Here is a 17,167-nt window from a genome sequence, read left to right as displayed (position 1 = left end):
CTAAATTTTTGTTTTTAGGTTATGTTCGTTGCGACGACTACAAGATGCAGTTGGATTAACAGTGGTATTTGCATGATTTTTCTGGTCCAGATTCAGATGATCGCCGGCATTTGGTATACTAGGACTTGGATTTAAGCTTACTTGTTCAATCTCAAGGGGTTTTCTACTTTTTGTTCTTCTGAAAGCTTTGTTTATAATTTTGCCATTTTTCCTACCATATAAAAATTCCTTCACCTCCTAGGATTTAGCACCTGTCGCGGGATGGAAGCTCTCTCATGTTAAAAGCTGTAGTGTTCGAATTCTTCCCCATAATTTGCCTGGAACTTTTGCTTTATTTGGGTTATTTATACTATAGCATTGGATTTCTTGTATTTCCATGAAGACTATCTTTCTTGACATAGTTTGATGGTTTCTTCTTGAAGAAGGTTTTCTACACCCAATTTGTAGAAGTTTCTTATCCATTGTAGGCGATATCTTTACGCCATTTGTTTGCAATTGCATTAAATTATTCAACAAAATGTCAGCAGAAGTTTATCCAGCACTCATCTTGATCTTCCATATTCTCGGACTACGGATTGTGCTGGAAAATCACTCGTTCTTTCTTGGGGGAGTCCTTATTCCTGCTTATTAGTTGCCGGATCTTTTGCTGATTGAGCGGTGCCTGAAAGTAGTTTGCGTTATACTGGTCTACGGTTTTGCGGTTGATTTACTATAGTTTTTTATTTGCATTTCGAGCATCTAAATTACGTGCTTAATTGTATCTGATTAGTGGTTGGATTTTGTTCTTAATCGGTTGATTGCTTATGCAGATTTGCTAGTTATTCATTTTGGAAATCTCAATTGTCACTGGATTCAGCTACACATCTAATTCGATCTTATATTTGATAGCGGAAGAATTTATTTGTTCAGTGGTATTCACTTTTCAGTTTCTAGCATGATATATGATAAGAATCTTGCTCTATCTTTTAATTACCTATCATGTGATGAACTCCTTTTTGTTTTGGTTTCCAGGTTGACTGGTGTTATAAGGAGATGTTAATTTGTTTTCTTAGAAGAGATTTTGCTGTCTGAGGTCCAAGCCGATTTGATTCTAATGTTCTGTTAAGGAGGTTGGTTATATTGGAAGGGGGATTTCTCTCTCTCTCTCTCTCTCTCTCTCTCTCTCTCTATCTCTCTCTCTCTCTTTCTGTTTTCAATTTTTATACTTGTTAAAGATGTGTTTGCAGAAGCTTGAAAAGTTCTTTTCTTCTTTCCCAGTGATGTGAGTTGTACTTATTTTAGGTAGACATTCCATTGTTTTCCAATCCTCTATTGTCCTGTAGATGTCTTCTTCCTTATTATAGGTATTAGTTATGTAAATATAGAAACAATGAATACTTAATAATTTTTCAGAAGCCTAGAATACTCAAAAGTACACTTGCAGTCTCGTGTCCCAATGATGATCTATTTGAGGGTTATCTTATTGAGCGTTCTTCTTTCAGTTTCTTTTCTTTCTTCATATCTTTTTGAATTGATGTACATACTTGTTTTTGTTCTTTTTTCTTAGGCATCTTTGTGATGGTGCGGCTAGTCTTATTCTTCCATGTTGATGTTAGAGAGGCGATGGGTTAAAAAGCCAGTCTAGATCGTTCCATTCTAGGGGTTTTTCAATAGTTATTAGTATTGATTTGATTCTATTGGTTTGCTAGGATGATTGGTGAAATAACCTTTGAACCCCCTCTCCAAATTATGTTTTTCTTGTTTACTTGGTTGTTGCAATGGAAGTTTATCTTCCTGTGGGGGATATTTGTTCTATGCTTCCTGTGCTATGACATTCCATTGTTTTTCTTTTCGGCTAATCTAGGTTTCGTAGTTAATTTAGTTTTGTTGTTTTTGGTTTGCATTTTGATCTATTTTTGGTTCTTTTGTCGTTTCTCTGAATAAACGCAGTTTAATATGGCTTGGATTTTCGTTCTTGATCAATTGATTGCTTCTGCAAATTCGATAGTTGTTAAGTTTCCGAAATTTTAATTGTCATTTGATTCAATTACAAATAGGGTTCAAGTTTGTATTTGATGTTGAAGGGGCTAACTTCATTGATAATGACTTGTTAATGACTTCATAGAATAATTTCGATACTGGTTGTTTAAAGCAATAACGGTTTATTGATTCGATTGCTCTTCAGGAGGTAAGCACTGATTCATATTTTTTCAATTGAGCCCCAGCTTTTCGAGTTTTATCCTTGTTCGTTTTTTATACGGACAAGGAGAATATCATTTGTCCCTAGGGAATTGCAACAAGACGCGATCTAGTTTTCTTTTTAGGGGGGTTATCCTGATTTACATTGTTATGTAAAATTCTTCGCTTAGGGTGTCAAGGATGTTTTTAAATACCTTCACATAGTTTCAGTAACCTGTCACACCGAAGATCTGTTCATCTAGAATCTGTTCTCGCCTTGGGGTTTTCTTCACGGATACGTAAGTATCCTGGATTTGTTTGTGCTAATCGGTATAGCTGCTTGACGTAACTTTACGACATCTCTTGGTCAGCAGAAGATTTATCCTTTTGTTTGGTGTCTTTCTAATAATCTATAACCACCATATTCTGATTAATGGATTGCTTTTATGGGTATAGTTGCTTTGGCATATAACTTTGAAACATCAGCTCGGTCATATTCTGATTAATGGATTGCTTTTATGGGTATGGTTGCTTTGGCATAACTTTGAAACATCAGCTCGGTCATTTGAAGGTTTATCGTTTTAATCTACCAATATCTGTAACAAACAATGATTCATCAATGAGATGCTTCAATCAAGGGCTGAGTTCTGAGATGGTTTGAATTGATTGTTGTTTTCTCCAGTTGGTATCCTGCTTCTTGTCAACAAGATCCCAGTCTGTTGATTTTCTTTTTCGAGGGAGGGGTTCGAAACCAAAAATGAAAATCTTGACGAGAAGGGAGTGTAGCTTATGCAACGCATTTATTATTTTAGTTCATTATTACATATGTAATATGCACTATTTAAAGTTTAATGATGTTATACAGGAAAGTTGGTGTCTTCGGGAGGAAGATTTGGCTTTCTTCTTTCGTCTAAAGGGGGTTGTCTAGTTTCGGTTAACTGTTTCTTTGATTTTTTTTTTGCTTCCTGTCGAGGGATGATCTGTTCAAATAAAAAAGTTTGTAACCTTGTTTCCATTTTCTTTCTCAGGAATCTTTGTGATGGAATAGCTATTCCTCTTCCTGTATTTTAATGGGGAAGGCAGTGGCTTTTAAACCTACTTGCGTTCTTTCTTTTTGTGCTTTTTATAGTACTTATAAGTATTTATTTCACTTCATTGTTTGGTAGGAGAAAGGGGTCAGCTATGTGGATGTAACTGGAATGTAGCAGAAGGGGTCTCTCTTAACTTGGTTCTTTAACTTTTATCCTCGTTAGAGAAGATGTGAAATAATAGTTGACACATGAAAAATTCATTTGTTTTTTTTCAAGGGATGTTCGAATTGGACCTACTCCAGTGAGATGCTATTCAGTTTGCTCTGAAGAAGGTTTTCCTATTTTGCATATATTTCATAAAACTCTTCCTTATCGTTGATTTATTCTTCTCTATGAGGGTTTACGTATTTATGTCATATTGTCAATAACATTTAATTTATTTAATACTTTGAGGAATGTGCGATATTGTGCGATTTTCTCCTCCCCAGGGAAACATCATGGTTTCTATTGTGCGATATTTGAAGCGACTTGCAATAAACCATCAGTCCCCAACATGTGCAGTCCTCCATTGTGTTATGTGTTGGTTCCGAGGGCTAGTGGATATCGAGTTGAGACTTCTTCGAAAAACATTTATGCTTGGCGATCCATTCGAATTTTCCTCCAATCGTTTTCAAGTACTTATTGGATGGGGTTTTTCTCTCTTTGTTTTTTCAATTTCTACACATGTTAGAAATGTGTTTGTAGAAGCATGAAAAGTTCATTTTTTTTGCAGGGATGTGAGAATTGTACTTATTCGAGGGAGACATTACATGTTGTGAAATGCAGGGTTCTCTTATCCTCTACTGTCCTACAGAAGTCTTCTTCCTTATTGTTGCTTTATGAAGATATTGGTTATGTAATATTGAAACAATGAATCTGCTTAGTGTTTTTTCAGGAGCCTGCAGTACTCAAAAGTACTCCCGCGTCCAAAGGTGATCTAAGGGCTAACTTCTTTTTATTTCCGAGAAGGGGATCATCGAACGGAACTTTCTTCTTTCAGTTTCTTTTCTTTATTCATTCTTCTTGAATTGATGTATATATTTGTTTTTGTTCTTTTTCTCAGGCATCTTTGTGACGGGATGATATCCCCTTCCTGTTAATCGTATCTTCTCTGAATCAGTTCGTGTAGGTTATGAAATCTTTCTTCTTTCAGTTTCTTTTCTTTATTCATACCTTAATTGATGTAAATATTCTTTTTTGTTCTTTTTTCTGAGGCATCTTTGTGACGGACGGTACCTGTTTGTGTTAATGGTATCTTGTCTGAATTTGTTTGTCTAGATTATGAAATCTTGGTCATCCGATTGTTTTTTTTGTAGGTTTGATATCTCTTAAAATTCTTTATAGCGCCAAATTGTGATTATGGTCATTCAAAGGTTTAGTTCTTTGGGTAGTAATAAGTTTCACAATGTTCTACATTGAACTCCGTGTATGCATCTAAAGGGGGTTGTTTTGTTCAGCGTTTTCCTCTCAGCCGTTTTATGCTTCATCACTTCAGGGGTATCTTTTCAAATGAAAATAACTTCCGTTTCCATTTTATTTTTCAGGGTCTGTGGCGGAACATTTGGTCATATTTTACATGTATTTTTATGGGAAGACAGTGGCTTATTGTAAAACCTTCCTTTGTTCTCTATCTTTGTGATCGGATTTTCAGTAGTTCAATTGTTCTTTGCCATTATTTATTGTTTGGTAGGTGGACTGGGTTCAACTACGATGGGGTCTCTCGTAACTTGCTTCCTTAACTTCTTTTTTTCTTAAATTATTTTTGAGAATTCGACTACGATATACGTCACGTTAACCGCCTAAGTTAAACCATTAATGACAGAAGCCTAAAGCCCAACATGTATTCCAGACTTAGCCATCAAGATTCAGAGGATCATTTCTTTCTGGTTGCTAGAGTCATTTGGAATTCTGTGTTTCCTCCTCTCAAGGGTGTTGTGGGTGTTAGTACCTAATTAACTACCCTTATATTTTCAGGTATCAGTGACATTTAAAAATCTGGTTCTCAAGGGTGTTGTGGGTGTTAGTACCTAATTAACCACCCTTGTATTTTCAGGTATCAGTGACATTTAAAAATCTGGTTCGTGTTCGTCTTATGCTAGGAGAAACACTATCATTTAACTATAGAAGCATGAACGCATGATAGTTTTCATTCCAGGGAGACATTTCATTGTTTTGTGAAATGCAGGGGTTTTCTGTTCTGCAGAAGTCTTCTTAGTTATTGCTACTTTATGAAGGTTAGTTATGTAAATGTAGAAACAAGGAATCTACTTAATACTTTTTCAGGAGCCTACAATACTCAAAGTAGTTTTGCGTCCCAATCATGATCCACTTGAGGGCCATGTTCTTTTTATCTGTGAAAAGTGGGTATCTAATTAAACTTTCTTCTTTCGCTTTCTTTTCTTTCTTCTTGTTTGTCGTTGTTCTCTTCTGGGACATCTTTGTGATGGGACGGCTACTCTTATTCTGCCATGTTAATATTAGAGAGGCGATGGCTTAGAAAGTTATTCTAGCATGTTCCATTTTAGGGTGTTTTTAATAGTTCTAAGTACTCATTTGATTCTATTGGTTTTCTAGGATTATTGGGGCTTATCTGGAATGCTTTTTACCAGGGACTCATAGAGCCTGGTGTTCCTTATTAGAGCCATTCGAATTTGCCTCTGATCCTTTTCAAGCACTAATGCGTCCATCTTAGGAAGCGGGTGTTCTAGTTCTTAACTTAATTCTTTGATTTTTATCCATGGTAAAGGATTAATAATTAGAGCAAGTGAAATTTGTTTGATTTTCCCAGTGATCTACAGAATGGTCTTACTCCAAGAGATGTTATTTGGCTATCTCCCGGGGGGTTTTCCTATTTTGCATCAGTTCCGCCTTTCCATGCGTTTCAGAAGTATTCCATACCCAAAGACCGCCTTTCCATGCGTTTCTCATGTGCCTTGGGTAAACATTTACACTGTTTAATTTATTTTTTAGTTTCTAGCTTGTTATATTGTGAGAATTTCGCTCTATCTTTTCATTGTCTAACATGTGATGAACTTATTTTTGTCCGTTTCGAGGACTGGTCTTATAGGGAGACGTTTATTTGATTTCTCATAAGAGATTTTCCAGTCTAAGATCCAAACCTATTTGCCTCTGAAGTTTCGTCCTTTTCTACTTCTAATGAGCTCTTTATATTGGGAGAGGGTCTTCTCGCTCTTTGCGTTTTTAATTTTTATACTCGGTAGAGGTGTGTTTGTAAAAGCATGAGAAGTTAATTTATTTTTTGGCAGGGATGATAGGATTGCACTTATTCCACGAAGACATTACATTGTTTTGTGAAATGCCCTATCCTCTATCGTCCTATAGAAGTCTTCTTCCTTATTGTTCCTTTATGAAGCTGCTAGTTATGTTTATATAGAAAAAATGTATCCATTCAATACATTTTCAGGAGCCACAATACTCAAAAGTACTCTCGCGCCCCTATGGTGATTATTTGAGGGCCAGGTCCTTTTTTTGTGTGAAAAGGGGGTTATCTTATTGAACTTTCTTCTTGTTGATGTACACATTTGTTTTTGTTCTCTTTCTCAGGCATCTCTGTGATGGGACGGGTAATTGTATTCTACATTGTTAATGTATGAGAAGCAATGGGTTATAAAGGTGTTCTATTTCGTTTCGTTTTAGGGTGTTTTCAATAGTTATAAGTACTCATTTGGTTTATTGGTTTGGTAGAATGATTAGGGCCAGCTTTGTCAAGTTAACTATGTGAGGCTTCCCGAAGTCGCTTCTTTGATTTTTGCCTTTGTTAGAGAAACTATAATTAACTGAAGCAAAATCAATTCTCGTTTTTCAGGGATTTGCTACTTGGACCAACTCCAAGGAGAGGTTATCCAAATATTATCTGGTTACATTAGTACGCTCTGTATGAGGTTACCTATCCAAATATTTTCAAGAATCTGCGATATTTAAAACTCTTGTTCCGTGTTTCACTTATGGCCTTCCATGGGAGAACAGTACCATTTAAATTTCTTTTGATCTCTTTTAGTTTGTCGCTAGCATAAATGTTGCAGAATTTTCTCTAACAATTTGTTTCCTAACATGTCGCTTAACCGTTTCTTTATTGTTTGTAATCCCGGACGATGTTGGTGTATTGTGGACTTAATTTATCTTCTTAAAAGGGGTTCCCATCTCAAGTTTAATGAGGATGAAGGTAGTGGTTTTTCTTTAGTTTCATTTGGAGAATACCTCAATTTTTTTGTGTCTTTGTAGTTGCTTATTTGTATTTGGTGTGCATGTCTTGGACTTCATCGTAGTCGGTAGCTTTATATGGTTTGGATATATGTGCAGAAGTCTGGCTTCTCTGAAGCGGGTTTTCAATTTCAAGTTGATTATTTAAAGAGGTGAATTCTTTGCGAAGGCTTCTTTCTGGTCCAATCGTTGACCAATTGGGATTTCTTCACTTATCGTCGGAACAGCATTATGGGGTGTTAGCAATTAAAAGTCAGATAATCTACTGGTGGAAACTAGTAACACTTGAACTCCTGAATATGGGTTTCTTGTTAAGTTGGTTATTTCAATGGAAGTTATCTTCCAGTGGGGGATATTTGTACCATACTTCCTGTACTATGACAGTGCCATTCCACTGTTTTTCTTTCGCCTAATAGGGTTTCGTAGTTAATATGGTTTTATTGTTTTTGGTTCGCGTTTCGAACATCTAGATTTGATTCTTCAATCGTTTCTCTGATTAGCGTAGTATAACATGGGTTGGATTTTGACATTTTCAATCTTGATCAGTTGATTGCTTCTGCAAATTCGGTAGATATTCAATTAGGGAATTTTCGATTGCTTCTGCAACTACGAATAGTTGTCAAGTTTGTATTGGATATTGAAGGGGTTATTAGTTCATCGATAATTACTTTTTAATGACTTAAGAAAATGAATATGATGCCGAAATTATCATGTTCATGTGCATGATAAGATCCATATGATTATCACCTTTAGTACTTGTTGTGCTGGTGGTCTAAACCAAAAACAGTTTATTGGTTCAATTGCTCTTCACAGGGGAAGCATAGGTTCATATTCTTCCAATTGAGCCCCAGGTGTGGCCTCTAGGGAAGCTTTCGGCGAACTTTAGGATCATCTGTGTCGATGTATCAGAAATGTGGGTATAGAAACTTAAACATTATCTAGTTTTTCAGTTACTCTATCTAAATCTATTGTTGATTGGGTGTTTCTTTACAGAAGCTTAGGTATCCGTTCGTGGTGCAACGGGTATGGCTGCTTCTGCGTAACTTCAGGATATCTTGGTCATCTGGATATTTCAACCAGGAGGTAAAATTTGAGAATGTCTTTGAAGTGATTGTTGTTTCTGTAATTGGTAGCACAGTTCTTGGAACTAAAAACGCAAATGTTTACGTGCAGGGAGTCTAGCATATGCAATGCATTATAGGTTTTCCTAGTTTATTTTTAATACTGAAATATGCAATATAACTTGTTTCACAATCTTCTACAGGAAAAACAGTGTCTTTGTTACGCCGAATAGTGGGCTTTGTTCATTCGTCTAACGGGGGTTGTCTAGTTTAGTGCCTTCCTGTCAGTTCGTGGGGGGGATCTTTGTAAATGAAAAATTGGTAGCTTTTGTTCCCGATTTCTTGCTAAGTTGTTTTTCTGATGGAATATTTATTCCTATTCATCCTGCATTCCAATGGGGAAGGCGTTGGTTTTTGATATGCCTTCCTACGGTATTTATAATTGTGGTCGGGTCTTTTTAGCTTGTCAATTGAAGGAGTGTATCCTATTAACTTTTATCCTTGTTAGAGGAATAATAATTTAGTCATGCAAAATTCATTTGTTTTTCCCCTGGGATTTTTGAATTGGCTTACTCGAAGGGGACGTGATTTGGTTTGCTCTCAAGGGCTTTTCCTGTTACCCGTAGATTGGATAGAACTCTTCCCTGTCGTTTTTATCCTTCTAAAGGAGGGTTTGCCGCTTTATCTCGGTAACGTTTAATCTATTTAATACTTTCAGGAATATGCAATATCTGTGAATCAGCTGTACATGTGTGTCTCCTGCCCCTGAGGAAAACAACACTAATAAATTACATTTCTGGTATCTAGTGTGCCATATTGTAGGAATCTTGCTACATCATTTCACTCCCTAACATGTATAATCATGCATTGTGTTATTTTCTTATTTTGAGGATGAGTGAGTGTCTAGTGGAGATGTTATCTTGGAAGTGCGCAAAATTCATTTGATATCCCAAGGATGTGAGAATTGGACTCTCTCGAGGGAGGCATTACCTTGTTTTGTGATTGTAGAGGGTTCTCCTATCTTCTATTGTTCTATAGTCTTCTTCCTTATTGGTGTTTTTCAATGGTGCTAGTTAACTCTGTAAAACAAGATGAGGGTGCAAGCAAGATGTGGAATTTCTTTCTGAACTCTGTAAGAGCTTCATGGTGTCAGCCAAGAAATATTTCTCAAACTTTTGAGCAATGGGGCAGACGACAGAAGCAGCTCTAGGAAAGAGGTCTGAGATCTCATCCTCTTTGCCTTAATATGGTCTATCTGGACAGATAGAAATGAGAAAACTTTCAAGGGCAATGGTGATTCCAATAGCCTCGAGGTGGTTTTAGCTCTATTGTTTCATTGGAGTAGGAATTCTAGTTGGGCAAAAGGGAAGTCGTTCTATGACTTTACCTCTAAATGGGATGAGTTGACGATGTAATCTTTAGCGTCTAGTCTGCTCTCTTCATTGTACTATACCACCTTTTTTCATATATTAATTCAAACTTTTCAAAAAAAAAAATGTATTAGTTAACTTAAGAAAATAAAACAGTGAATCTACTATAGTACCTAAGTATCAGTATTCTTGTTTCAAGTGGTGTTCTATTTGAGGACTGAGTTCTTTTGTTTCTTGTGAAGGGGGTTTTCTGATTGAACTTACCTCTTTCAGTTTCTTATTTTTTCTTCATGAAGTCTTCTTCAATTGAAAGACATAATTCATGTTCTTTCTCCTTCTCAGGGATTTTCGAGATAAGATGGTCAGTCCTATTCTTCCATAATTTATTGGTTTGCTAGGACAATTGTGGTCATCTTCGTCAAGTTAACTGTGTGAAGAGGCTTCTGAACTGCTAGTTTTTTTGATTGTTATCCTCGGTGGAGAAGTTATAATTAACGCATGCAAAAATCAATTTAGGGGGTTTTCCTGATTTATATTGTTATATGGAAGTCTTCTCTAAGGGTGTCATTACCTAATTACCTATCCAATATTTCAGGAACAATATCACTTAAGTTTCTTACGTTTTTTAGTTTCTAGCTTGCATAAATTGAGGAGTTTGCTCTAATGTCCATTCGCTAACATGTTGGATATAACGATGCTATTTGCGTGATTTTGCTGGTCGAAAATCTGATGATCGCTGGCATTTGGTATACTAGGACTTGGATTTAAGCTGAGCCTGTTTGATCTCAAGGGGGTTTTCTACTTCTTGCTCCGCCGAAAGTTTAGTTTACAATTCGTCCGATTTTCCCACAGTGTTTAAAATTCCTTGACCTTTTTAGATTTTGCGCCTGTTGTAGTATGGAAGTGCTCTCCTGTTAAAAAGTATTGTGTTCAAATTTTTTCCTTAAATTGGTGTGGAACTTTTGCTTTCTTTGGTTTTTTATCCTACAAGTTAATTGAATTTCTTGTATTGCCGCAAAGAGGATCTTTCTAGATTTTCTTTCTGTATCGTGGATTTAGGTTGACATAGTTTCATGGTTTCTTCTTGAAGCAGGTTTACTACACCCAACACGTAGAAGCTTCTTATTTTTGTAAGACGATATCTTTACGGCATTTCATTTGCGATTGCCTTCAAATATTTGAGGAAATTTCAGTGGAAGTTTGCTATCCAGCACTCGTCTTGATCTTCCATTTTCTAGGACTATGCATTTCACTGAAAAATCACTTGGTCTTTCTGAGGATGTCCTTATTTTGAATTGTTTGTGTAGCAGTTTGGTAATTCTCACTTCATTTTTAGGGTTTGCATTACAGTAGTTGCTGCTGTCCATACTTAACCAACTGAAGTGATTGTTCTTACTGCATTCTTTGCTTTCCAGAGGATTTTAGTTGGAGATTTAAGTTTTAACTTGCTTCCTCTTTTATTTTATCTTTGTTTGTCTTTTGAAGGTGCTAGAGGGTTTTTTGTTTCTTGTGGTTGAGAGATTCCTTCGGGTTGATAAGGGCCCGTTTGACCTAGTACTGTAATACAACTTATTTGCTCAGAAATTCTTTTTCATCTTATCTGAGACCTATGCTATTTGTCGAATGGTCCTTGCTTTAGATGTACTTCGCTGCCGTTGCAAGGGAAGGCTTAATGGTGGTTAATATTTTTGCGTACTGCGTACCATCAGTTGTAGTTACGCTGCTATGTTTATCTCGTGCTATTTATCTGGCTCCATCTGTGCTTCTTCTCTGGATCAGTTAGTTTTCTCTGATTTCAGTGGTTACTTTATACTGTCAGTAGTGCAGGTCATACACCAATGGAGCAGGATCAGACAAAAAAACATAAGAAGGATTTGTGGAAGCTCATTCCAAGTGCAATAGTGTGGTCTGTTTGGAAGTTCGGAAATAACAGGACATTCAAAGAGTGTAATGAGAATAGCTTGCTAGAGGTCGTGGACATTCAAAGCCTCCTATTTGGATTTTATTTTGAACTGGTATGAGCTAATGAAGTAACATATAAACTTCCCAGTAACATGTAAACTTCCTAGCCAATTTCCAAGTTTTTGTACACACCTTCCTTTTCATTATTAATTCAAATCTTAAAAAAAAACGTGAGCCTGGGCTGTGTGGTTTCCGACGACGCTTTCGTGGAAAACACTAAGATTACTATGTTGATGTCAGATATGTATGGCTCTTTTTGCGTAACTTTGTGACACTCTGGTCGTTCTAAGGTTTATCGTGTTGGTTTGATATCTTTAAAATGCCTCACAACTCTACATTGTGATTGAAGTGATCGTTGTTTTCTTTTGTTGGTAGCACACTTCCTGTCAATAAGGTCTAAGTCTGTAGATTGTTTTCATGGGAAGCTTTTGAAACCAAAAGCGGAAATCTTTACCTGAAGGGAGTCTAGCTTATGCAATGCACTATAGATTGGACTGACACCGACGAGATTCATCCGAAGGGGTCTTTCTTACCTTGCTTCTTTAACTTTTATCCTTGTTAGAGGAAATGAGGAGTAATAGTTGACACATGCAAAATTCATTTGTTTCATTCCAGGCATCCTCAAATTGGACTGACTCCAACGAGATGTGATTCAGTTTAGTCTCAATGAGGTTTTCCTATTTTGCATATATATCATTAAACTCTTCCTTATCATTGATTTATCCTTCTCAATGAGGGCTTACGTATTCATACCGATCGCATTTAACTTTATTTGATACTTCAAAGAATATGCAATATCCATACGTCAGTTGTATGGTTTCTAGTGTGCCATATTTAAAGGATCTTGGTATATACTTTCATTCCCAACATGTGCAGTCCTCCATTCTGTTATTTGTTGGTTTCGAGGACGAGTGTGTAAGTTGAGAGATTCTCTTTGTAGAAATTTGCTGCTAGGAGATCCACTTGAATTTACCTGCAATCTATAAGTATTAATGAGTTTATCTAGAAAGTGGGTGTTGTACCCTTTAACTTGCTTCTGTTATTCTTATTTATGTTGAAGGATGAGTAATTAGATCATGCGGAATACGTATGACTTTCCTAGGAATCTAGAAATTGGACTAACTCCCAGGAGATGTTATTTGGTTCGGTCCCAAGGGGGTTTCCTATTTTTCATCGATCCCACGATGTTCTTCTTTGTGATTGAACGTGTATAACTCTATGTGAGGGTATACTCTCTAGATACACAACATCAAATGTATTTAATACATTACAAGAGTATCCCCTACCCAAAGACCGACTTTCCATGTTTTTCTGATGTCCCTGGGGAAAACAATACACTATTAAATTTTCTTTCCAGTTTTTAGCATGCTATATTTTAAAGATCTTGCTTTATCTTTTCATTCCTTAACATGTGATGAACTCCATTTTTTGCCTGGTGTTATGAGGAGACGTTAATTTGTTTTATAAGAATATATTTTCCTGTCTGAGGTCCAAGTCAATTTGCCTCTAAAGATCTCTCTTGTTCTACATATCTTCTTGAATTGATGAACTTTTTTTTTTGTTCTTTTTCTCAGGCATCTTTGCGACGGGGCGGCTAGTCTTATTCGGGCCATGTTAAAGTTAGAGAGGCGATGGGTTAAAGTACTCATTTGATTATTTGATTGTCATCCTTGCTAGAAAAAACTATAATTAACGGAAGCAAATCAACTGATGTTTTGCAGAGGTTTGCACCTTGGACCAACTCTTAGAAGACGCGATCTAGTTTAGTATCAATACCTAATTATGTATCCAAATAGTTCTCAGAAATCTGCGATTTTCAAAAATTAGTTTCTTTCTTTCGCCTGTGTCCTTCTTCGGGAGAATAGTACCATTTAAATTTTTTTTGTTCTCTAACAATTTGGTCGCTAACCTGTCGGGTGGACCTTTTCTTTGGTGTTGGTATTCTAGGACAACATTGGTGTATAGAGGAGGCAATTTATCTTTTTAAATGGGGCTCCCATCTCAAGTTCAATGTGCACAAAGCAGTTTTTTATCTAGATTTCATTTGGAGAATACCTATAAAGTTTTTCTTTCTTGTAGTTGTTTTGTTGTATTTGGTGTACATGTGTTGTACTTCATCTTGGTTGGTTGCTTTGTAGGGTTTGGACACTTACTGCAGAGTCGATAATTATTCAAACCAATCACATCAGGATCGCCATCAATACTTGCTGTGCTGGTTGTTTAAACCAATCATAGTTTATTGATTGGATTTTCAGGGGGGAGCGTAGATTTATATTCTTCTAATTAAGCCCCAGCTGTGTGGCTTCCAAGGAAGCTTTCGAGTGAACAGTAAGATCGGCTGTGTCGATGTATCAGACGTGTCGGTATAGAAATTAAACATATTTAGTTTTTCAGTTTGTTTATCTGGAACCTATTCTCGATTCGTTTTTTCTTTACAGACGCTTAGGCGTCGGTTCGTGTTAATGGGTATGGGCGTATGGCTGCTCTCGCGTAACTTCAGGACATCTAGTTTTTCAGTCTGTTTTTCTGGAATCTATTCTCGATTGTTTTTTTCTTTACAGATGCTTAGGCATCGGTTCGTGTTAATGGGTAGGGGCGTATGGCTGCTCTCGTGTAACTTTTGGACATCTTGGTCATCTGTATATTTCAACCTGGATTTCAACTTTGAGAATGTCTTGGAAGTACTTGTTGTTTCTCTAGTTGGCGCCAAACTTATTGGCGTTAAAAACGGAAATCTTTACGTGCAGGGAGTCTAGCTCTTGTAATGCATTATTCGTATGTTAGTTCATTGTTAATACTGAAATATACAATACGATAATTATAACAATGTTCTAAAGGGAATTAAATTTCTTTATAATGAGGAAGATTGAGCTTTGTTCATTCCTCTAATGGGGGTTGTCTAGTTTAACGCTTTCCTCTCATTTCTTACTTCTTCAGGGGATCTTTTACATTACAACTTGGTAACTTCTGATGGAATATCTATTCCTATTCCTCTCGCATTCCAAGGTGAAGGCACTGGATTTTGATATGCGTTCATGCGATGTTTATATTTGTAATTAGGTCTTTTTAGCTGGTCAACTCTGAGGTGTTTATTGTGATGTATCTGAAGGGGTCTGTCTTAACTTGCTTTAGCTTTTATTCATGTTGGAGGAATAATAGAAGAAGCATGCAAACTTAATTTGTTTTTTTTCCCAGGGATCTATGAATTGGCCTTACTCCAAGGAGACGTGATTTGATTTGCTCTCAAGGGGGTTTTCCTGTTTTCCATAGATTGCATTGGACTCTTCCTTGTTGTTTGTATATCCTTCTCTATGAGGGTTTACCTATTTTTTTTGGCTTTTAGGACGAGTGATTTTCTAAAGGAGACCTCTTTGACGAGCTGCCATATTGAATTTGCCTCTAAATTTAATCCTTTTAAATTCCTGATGAGTTCATCTTGGAAGGGGGTGTTCTATTTCTTAACTCGCTTCTTTAAGTTTTATCCATGTTAAAGGAATATGATAGTGTGCAAAGTTCATTTGATTTCCCAGGGATGTGAGAATTGGAGTCTCTTTAGGGAGGCATTACCTTGTTTTGTGAAATGAGGGGGTTTTCCTATCTTCTATTGTTCTGTAGAGTCTTGTTCCTTATGTGGTTTATGAAGGTGTTAGTTATGCGCTAGTTTCTTCTTCAAGGGGGTATTCTAGACCAACTCGTAGAAGTTACATTTACTATAGGGGATACAAACATTTTGTTTATAGTTGCATCAAATTATTTCCAGGATATGTTAGTGGGACGTCTGCAGTCCATATCCAACATTCTGGCTGGATCCTACTTATTTCTTTAAGAGTCATATGGCGATTGTAGCTCTCCATACTTAGTTCATTACCTGAAGTGGGAAAGTGAAAACCTTTTGAGTTCACATGCTCCTCAGATCTCTGGGTTTGCTTAAAATCTTTTTGGGCTTTCCTACTCATTCCTTTGACAGTTTGAAATACTATTATGGTTGCATTGGTTGTTTTAGAGGATTGTAACTACTATTGTGCATATGCAGGCTTGTTTTTTTCTAGCAGGAAAAGGATCTGTTGTTCTTGAGTTTTCTGTCCTCTTTTTGAAGATGTACTGATTGGTTGTCAGTTTTAGTGGATTTGCGGTTTAATGACTATCGAGTATTTGCAGGCTGGTTTCTGCTCCAGTTTTGGCTGACTCATTAATATTAACTTGTGTTCTTTACCCTTGTTTCCTTCGTGGTTTCATTTTTACCTCTTGGAGGTGCTAGTTGATTTGTTATTGAGGCTGTGAGACAATTTGCTTGATGAGGGTTTGCTTTAGGAATCCGTCCTCATCTTATCTTAGTGATGTGCTGTCTCTCTTAAATGCTCCTAGTGTTGGACATATTCTTGTACTTTTTTTCCATGGAATACTTCATGGGACTAGTTTTTGTTTGTATCATAACATGCTTTATTTTCGAGTTTGTTACTCCTGGAGTTAGCTATTACCTTCAGGGACATATGCGTCTTTTCTTTGTGTTGGGATTATATACCATGCTGGTTCTTCAGTACGAGCTTGGTATAACTAAGCCGTTTGATATTACCTCTCTGACAACCAATTTTAACTCTGCAGATACCAAGCAATGAACTTGTGGTTGTTGGTCCCAATCCTGGAAGGAGGGAATGATTCAGTTGTTTGCCTGTGTTATTTTATTGGTCCAATCATTTTGAAGGTATATTCTGCTTTTGATTAAGTACTATCGTTTCTCAATGGTTTCCTGTATATGCACACTTGCTGAGTTTAAGGTGACAGTAGCTATTCTCATCTTATTACGGGTCCTGGGAGTAGTAGTCCTTCGTGCAGTGAGCATTCACCTGGTATGATCAGTATATTGGAGTTTCATCTCTCTGCTTTTCTGCTGATTGTTTGAAGTTGAACTATTGATGTTGACATTTCTCTTTCTTGATGTTTTATTGCGTTTAGTATAGGTTACATCGAGAATTAGTGTACGCCTTGTGCGCGTCGAGGCACACGCCTCAAGGTCACTTTTTGGGAGCAAATCTCCTCGAGGGCCTTGTGGCAGGAAAGAGATTTTTTAAACATCGGCGTTTTCAGATTGTTATTGCTGCGAGCATGTATTTGCAATTCAGATGATTATGTTCTAGTTCAATTGTTGGAGTTTGCCTTTTGGATTCTATATGTTCTCATCTTCCTGTTCCTTGATTTTGCGTCAGGCTACTTGGCCCTTGCCTTAGATCCGTTACTGTTGCATGCGAGGAACAGGGGCTGATTGCTGGTTAATATAGAAGATTCCACCAAGACACTCAAATTAAATGTCGAAATGTGGAAACCTAAG

General features: G+C 36.7%; 1 protein-coding gene across 1 annotated transcript in view; it reads left to right on the top strand.

Moving 5' to 3' along the window:
• The window catches only part of LOC147556993 (uncharacterized), a 29,311-nt gene that overhangs the window by 5,005 nt on the left and 7,139 nt on the right, over positions 1-17,167 (top strand). The window contains exons 3-16 of the mRNA XM_086658033.1: positions 19-113; positions 810-911; positions 1,012-2,167; positions 3,023-3,862; positions 3,961-4,014; positions 4,123-4,159; positions 4,291-4,352; positions 4,544-6,164; positions 6,792-7,410; positions 8,236-8,361; positions 8,442-11,894; positions 13,416-14,847; positions 15,037-16,543; positions 17,046-17,167. Of these exons, the coding sequence (XP_086514159.1) occupies positions 3,644-3,862; positions 3,961-4,014; positions 4,123-4,159; positions 4,291-4,310 (330 nt within the window). The 5' untranslated portion in view covers positions 19-113; positions 810-911; positions 1,012-2,167; positions 3,023-3,643 and the 3' untranslated portion in view covers positions 4,311-4,352; positions 4,544-6,164; positions 6,792-7,410; ... (3 more) ...; positions 15,037-16,543; positions 17,046-17,167. The remainder of the gene's footprint in view (positions 1-18; positions 114-809; positions 912-1,011; positions 2,168-3,022; positions 3,863-3,960; positions 4,015-4,122; positions 4,160-4,290; positions 4,353-4,543; positions 6,165-6,791; positions 7,411-8,235; positions 8,362-8,441; positions 11,895-13,415; positions 14,848-15,036; positions 16,544-17,045) is intronic.

This window comes from Eschscholzia californica, unplaced genomic scaffold, assembly GCF_041429995.1.
Source record: "Eschscholzia californica isolate CP2 unplaced genomic scaffold, dmEscCali1.0.p SCAF_2, whole genome shotgun sequence".
Taxonomy (NCBI): domain Eukaryota; kingdom Viridiplantae; phylum Streptophyta; class Magnoliopsida; order Ranunculales; family Papaveraceae; genus Eschscholzia; species Eschscholzia californica.
Note: the sequence above shows the minus strand (reverse complement) of the source record. Positions and strands in the feature narration are given on the sequence as shown.